Source organism: Pelecanus crispus, chromosome 4, assembly GCF_030463565.1.
Source record: "Pelecanus crispus isolate bPelCri1 chromosome 4, bPelCri1.pri, whole genome shotgun sequence".
NCBI classification, from domain to species: Eukaryota; Metazoa; Chordata; class Aves; order Pelecaniformes; family Pelecanidae; genus Pelecanus; species Pelecanus crispus.
In genome coordinates this window covers 57,533,627-57,539,626 of record NC_134646.1, presented here as the reverse complement: position 1 = coordinate 57,539,626, position 6,000 = coordinate 57,533,627, and the positions used below count along the sequence as shown (strand labels likewise).

Genomic DNA, 6,000 nt, shown 5'->3' with positions numbered 1-6,000 from the left:
GCTGGGAGCCCACCAGCAGAAAGCGGTGCCTCCCCGAACTCCTAAAAGAGCTTTTCATCCTTCCTCAGCCATTCCTCCAGCCTTCAGAGCAGCCGGCAATTTGCCTGGAGGGAGAGCGGGCTTGGCTGTCCCTCAGCAGAGGGGGGGCTGACGCTGCCCACCCACACCGGGCGACATTGCGACGCCGACGATGACCGCCTTGTCGACGCTGATGCCGACGTAAATCCCCCGCTCCCGCAGCTCCCCCGCTGGAAAAGCCGGGCGCTGCCCCGGCGCTCGGGAGGCGGCGGGAGAGCTTTTGGGGAGGCTGCCGGGGGTGGCCCCGGGGCGGGGGGCGGGCATACCCCCCCCGCCGCCGCCTGCGCTTCCCTGCCCCGGGGCCGGGCGGCGCTGGCTGCCGGACGCTGCGCACCGTCGAGGCGGCACCGAGACACCGGGGGGGGGGGGGCGGGGGGCGGCGCGGGGCCGGGGGGGGCGGCGCAGGGCCGGCGGGCAGCCCCGGGGCGGTGCGGGGGCGGTGCGGGGGCGGCGGCCCGCCGGGCTGAGGCGCGCCGGGGTGCGGGCTCCGCGCCGCCGCCGCGCCCCGCGCTGAGGGCCCCCCACACCCCCCCGCAGCCCGCTCGCTGCTCCGGGGCTCGGCGGGGAGCCGGCGGCTCCCGGGGGCCGCGCAGCCCATGGCCGGCTCCGCGCAGCCCCCGGCGGCGGCGGGGGACGGCGGCCCCGACGGCGGGTCGCTGGCGGGGGGCGGCGAGGCTTTCGGGGACCGCTCCCTCAGCCAGGGCTTGAGCGTGCTGGTGGGGCTGGCGCTCTGCGTGACCATGCTGGGGCTGGGCTGCGCCGTGGAGCTGGGGCAGCTGGGCCAGCAGCTGCGGCGGCCCGTGGGGCTGCTGCTGGCGCTGCTGGGGCAGTTCGTGGCCATGCCGCTGCTGGCCTTCCTCCTCGCCCTCATCTTCGCCCTGGACGAGGTGGCCGCCGTGGCTGTGCTGCTGTGCGGCTGCTGCCCCGGGGGCAACCTCTCCAACCTCATGTCGGTGCTGGTCGACGGGGACATGAACCTCAGGTAAGCGACCCGCTCCCCCTCGCCCCCAGCCGGCCGGGGGGGGGGGGGGGGGGGGGGGGGCTCCCCGGGACGCGGGGCGGCTTTGCTGGGCACCTGCGGCGGTGGGGCCGGGACGGACGGACGGGCACGGCGCGGCCGGACACCCCCGGCGCTGCTCTCCTGCCTCTCCCGGGGCGGGCGGGTCTCACACGGACCCGACACACGGCTCCTGCCGCCTTCCCTAAAAAGCCTGCCTGCCCGCAGGCAGGGAAGGGGGGGCTCTTGCAGTGAGAAACCTCCCCGGGGGGCTGCAGAGCCCCCTTCCCGCGGTGGGGGGGGGGGGACACGGACGGGACACCGCGGCTTCCCGGGGCTGCCCCCCGGCCGGGCGGGCGGTGATGCCGTGTCTCTTCGGTTCCCCCGGCGCAGCATTATCATGACGGCCTCCTCCACGCTGCTGGCCCTCTTCCTGATGCCCCTGTGCCTCTGGGTGTACAGCCGCCCCTGGATCAACACGGCGCTGGTGCAGCTGCTGCCCCTGGGGGCCGTGAGCCTGACGCTGGGCAGCACCCTGCTGCCCATCGGCCTGGGGGTGCTCATCCGGTACCGGCACCCCCGCGCCGCCGACCTCCTGGTTAAGGTGGGCACGGCCCCGGGGACGGGGCGGGGGGCGGCCGCGCTGCGGGGGATGCCCGGGGATGGCCGGGGGCCGGGGGGTGGTCCGCCGGCAGTAACCTTTCTGGTGCCTCCTCTGCACAGGCATATTGCACTACTTAGGTGGAATATAAGGACTTACAGGCTTGAAATAAAGCGGTGGGACAGAGATGGAAAGGGAGGGAAAGGGCAGGTTACCCCCAGCGCACGGGACAGGGCGGCGTGGCACTGCGTCCCGGAGGCAGCCCGGGCCCCGGAGCAAGAGGGATTCCCCGGCATCCAGCTCTCTCCCTGCTCCCGCTACACCCAGGGCTAGCAAAACTGACCCGCAGGCACTGCGACGCTTCCTTAAAACATGCAAACAAATTAGCTTAATTACAAAAGGAAGAGTGAGGCACAAGCCCTGGCTCGCTCGTTTCCCAGCAAGTCACCCCAAAGCAAAAGGATGGAGGGTGATCTTAGCCCCTTCCTTTCCCGGGATATGATCAAACACCACCAAAGTCCTGAGCCAGGAGCAAACCCGGGAAGGGCAGCACAACCACAGTTAGCAATTTAGACTCTGCTAAGCCTCTACCCGCTGTGATTATCCTTTTAAACTAATAGCCCCCGTGTCGTTTATCAATGTCTGTATCTGTTGCCAGATCTCCCTGTGGTCCCTCTTGGTGACTCTGGTGATCCTGTTCATCCTGACTGGGACCATGCTGGGCCCAGATCTGATGGCACATATTCCTGCGTCCGTCTACGCCATTGCGGTGCTGATGCCTCTGGCGGGGTATGCCGTGGGCTACGGCTTAGCCACAGTCTTTAAAATGCCCCCACACTGCAGGAGAACGGTGTCTTTGGAAACAGGGTGCCAAAACGTCCAGCTCTGCACCGCCATCCTAAAACTCACCTTCCCCCCGGAGCTCATAGGGAGCATGTACATGTTTCCCTTGCTTTACGCGCTTTTTCAGTCGGCAGAAGCGGGACTCTTTGTGCTAGTATACAAGATGTACGGGAGAGACAGCTACAAACAAGACCCGCTCGGTGAAGAGGAAGACACAGATATTTCCTACAAGAAACTGAAGGAAGAGGAGGTGCCCGACACTTCATACGGCACAGTGACCACAGAGGAGCACAACGCCGTTCAGATGGAGCCGACGCAGACGGCGCTTTAGGCGAGCTAAGGAGGCAACACCCGGGGCCGTGCGATGCGTGTCGTGCTTGCAACCGGGCTGGGGCCGCGCTTGCCGCCGCGCAAGCGGAGCTGCCCGGCCCCCGTCATTTCTCCAGCCGCTCCCATTGTACAAGGTGATGTGTGTTTATTACCGTGACAGGTGTATTTCCTCAAAAATACTTACGAAATGTAAAAACAAAGGAAAAAGTATCACTGCGACGCAAATAACCGTACGTCTTCGGGCAAGGAGGCTCCTGCCCACCTGAGTGCCGCAGGAATGGCTCCAAGGAAGGAGACCAGCGTTCCGCGGAGGCGAAGCCAACGCGGCGCTGCGCCAGGGCGGACGAAGGGGCAAACCACCCTGCGCGCGTGTATTGTCTCCGTGCCTCCCCCCCCCCCCGCTGTAAAAGCATCGTGCTCGTTGTTCTCACCACAAATACATGGCCAAGCTGAACCGAACCCGTGCTCCCTGCTGATTAATCAATCCCGCGGGGGCAATTAAGGGCCGCGCGGGCTGGCTGACCCGCGGAGGTGTGCTGGGGGGGGGCGGGGGTGCCCTGCCCGGGGCCCGGTGGGGATGGGAAGGGGCCGCTGAGGCCGGCGCCCGTCGCGGGCGGGGGGAAGCCCGGCCCCGCCCCGGGGGGGGATTTAAGGCCGCCGGGCGGGGGCTGCCCCGGCGCCATGGCGGAAGAGGCGATGGAGAGCTACCTGTACGCCGCCTACCACCCCTACTCCTACCGCTACCCGCCGCCCAAGGGCAAGGGGGGGGCGGCGGGCGGCTGGCGGCCGCGGGGCAGCGGCTACTTCTCGGGCTACGGGGAGGCGGCGGCGGCCGCCGAGTACTTCGACAACTACCAGCGGGCGCAGCTGAAGGCCATCCTCTCCCAGGTCAACCCCAACCTGACGCCGCGGCTCCGCAAGGCCAACACCAAGGAGGTGGGCGTCCAGGTCAACCCGCGGCAGGACGCCTCGGTGCAGTGCTCCCTGGGGCCCCGCACGCTGCTGCGCCGCCGCCCCGGCCCCGCCGCCGGGCCGCGGCCCCGGGAGGCGGAGCGGGAGCAGGAGCAGGAGCAGGGCAGCCCCGCCACCACCAGCACCCGCGCCGTGCGCTTCCCCCGCACCATCGCCGTCTACTCGCCCATGGCGTCCCGCAGACTCACCGCCTTCCTGGAGGAGCCGGAGCCGGGGTCGCAGCAGGAGGAGGCGGCGGCGGCGGCCGTCGAGGAGGAGCCGGCCGCGCTGCGGGAGCAGCGGGAGGCGGAGGCGGCGGCCGTGCGGGCGAGCTGGGAGAAGCCCCCCGAGGGCAGCGCCGAGCCGCTGGGGCCGCGCCCGGCCGAGCCGCTGGGGCCGCGTCCGGCCGCCACCCCGGAGCCGCCGGCGGCGGGGCCGCAGGAGAGCCGGGAGGAGGAGGAGGCGGCGGCGGCGGCGCGGGCAGAGCCGCCGGCCGCCCCCGAGAAGCGGGAGCCGGCGGCGGGCAAGACCCGCCTGCGCTTCCAGGTGAGGGGCTGCCGCGGGGGAGCGGAGCGGGGCCCGGGGGGCGCCTGCCCCGCCGAGTAACGCTTGTCCCCGGCAGTTCCTGGAGCAGAAGTACGGCTACTACCACTGCAAGGACTGCAACATCCGCTGGGAGAGCGCCTACGTCTGGTGCGTCCAGGGCACCAACAAGGTAGGCCCGGCTCGCCCCGGCCCGGCGCGGCTCGCCCCGGCCCGGCGCCGCTGACCCCGGCCTCCCCCCGCCCCTCCCCGCCAGGTCTATTTTCGGCAGTTCTGCCGGACCTGCCAGAAGTCCTACAACCCGTACCGCGTGGAGGACATCACCTGCCAGGTAAGGGACCCCCTACAACCCGTACGGCGTGGAGGACATCACCTGCCAGGTAAGGGGCCCCCGGCCCGCGCCCGCCGACCGCCGCCTTCTCCCCCAGAGCTGCAAGCAGACGCGGTGCACCTGCCCCGTGAAGATGCGCCACGTGGACCCCAAGAGGCCCCATCGCCAGGACCTCTGTGGGAGATGCAAAGGGAAACGCCTCTCCTGCGATAGCACATTCAGTTTCAAATACATCATCTGAGAGGGATAGGGGTTTGGTTTTTTTGGTTTTGGTTTTGTTTAGGGCTCTTCTAGAAAGCCGCAAGTAGAGCGGATTTTTTGTTGTTGTTGTTCGAAGGTACTTAGGTGTAGCTAGGAAAGCATGCAAATAAAAGTATTGCAAAGCACGCCGAAATGATCAGGTGGGTTTGTGCACAGCTCAGAGGGTGCATGTTGCAACTTCTGTAACTTGCACAGGCGAAGAGCCTACAAATAATGTTTTGTAAATTGGTGATGGTCTTGGCAGCAACTGACTCAGGACCTTGTAGAATCTCAGGTGGGAAAGGATGTTACTGCTCCTACCCTCGAACCAATCAAGCACTTGAAGTTAACATCACATTGATGTCTACAGTAGGTAGTAGGGCATCATTCATGAGCAAAGCATATTCACTTACTATGCACACTAATAGTCCATGTAGACAGTCTCCTGCACCTGTTTTTCATCACTAAAAAATGATTGAGAAGTGCTATGTAAAAACTAGGTCACTTCTACTGGTACAGCTGGTCTGCATTTAGCTAAGCTGGTATTCTTGTCTTGTAGACTAAAGCCAAAGAAAGCTTGTGGTTAATGTGTCTTCAGGGACAGCTCTTGCAAACTGCTGGGGAAGGGAGTCACTGGTGTTATGATCCCTTGGTAAAGGAGTTGCCCATCTTTACTTCCACAAGGTTATCAAGAGAAGTGATACTTCAAAGGCTGAAAGTATGATACTGCATCTGCCTGGCTTCCTCTTGGACCTGCAGGCGATGCACAAAGAGCTGTGCACTTAGCGGCTTATGCTTGACGGGGTTTCATCTAGTTATGGTTTAGCTGTCTGCTATTGGGGAAGGACCAAACTCCCACACCCTTCTGGGATTGGGTTTGCGAGTAGGAATTGCACTTCTAGTGCTTCGTAGTAATGGCACAACCAGCATTCTGGTAACTACCAGATGATGGTCTCCAGGGGCTGTTGGTGCTGTCAGTGGTAATGGTCTCTGTAGGGACACCATGCTTCAGCAAAGCGTTACAAGCTGACTCTGGGACTGCAGCATCACCATCTGAGCTGGTTCACAAGCTAGTAAAACCTACAC

The 6,000-nt window shown here is 65.4% G+C and overlaps 2 protein-coding genes across 2 annotated transcripts; both read left to right on the top strand.

Annotated features, from left to right (window-relative positions):
• The first annotated feature begins 659 nt into the window (after nt 1-659).
• Nucleotides 660-2,850, top strand: SLC10A4 (solute carrier family 10 member 4). The gene is made up of 3 exons (XM_075709737.1): nt 660-1,060; nt 1,469-1,679; nt 2,335-2,850. The coding sequence occupies exons 1-3, from the start codon at nt 675-677 to the stop codon at nt 2,848-2,850; spliced, it is 1,113 nt and encodes a 370-aa protein (XP_075565852.1). The 5' UTR covers nt 660-674.
• Nucleotides 2,851-3,530: 680 nt separating this feature from the next.
• ZAR1 (zygote arrest 1) lies at nt 3,531-4,915 on the top strand. Its single transcript, XM_075709592.1, has 4 exons — nt 3,531-4,346; nt 4,423-4,515; nt 4,600-4,674; nt 4,772-4,915. Exons 1-4 carry the CDS (start codon nt 3,531-3,533, stop codon nt 4,913-4,915), a joined length of 1,128 nt encoding a protein of 375 aa, XP_075565707.1.
• The last annotated feature ends 1,085 nt before the right edge of the window (nt 4,916-6,000 follow it).

Coding starts and splice junctions, on each gene's coding strand:
- ZAR1 (XM_075709592.1), top strand. CDS start 3,531: ATGGCGGAAGAGGCGATGGAGAGCTACCTGTACGCCGCCTACCACCCC. Junction 4,347..4,422: donor AGACCCGCCTGCGCTTCCAG/GTGAGGGGCTGC, acceptor TGTCCCCGGCAG/TTCCTGGAGCAGAAGTACGG. Junction 4,675..4,771: donor TGGAGGACATCACCTGCCAG/GTAAGGGACCCC, acceptor CTTCTCCCCCAG/AGCTGCAAGCAGACGCGGTG.
- SLC10A4 (XM_075709737.1), top strand. CDS start 675: ATGGCCGGCTCCGCGCAGCCCCCGGCGGCGGCGGGGGACGGCGGCCCC. Junction 1,061..1,468: donor GACGGGGACATGAACCTCAG/GTAAGCGACCCG, acceptor CCCCCGGCGCAG/CATTATCATGACGGCCTCCT. Junction 1,680..2,334: donor CCGCCGACCTCCTGGTTAAG/GTGGGCACGGCC, acceptor ATCTGTTGCCAG/ATCTCCCTGTGGTCCCTCTT.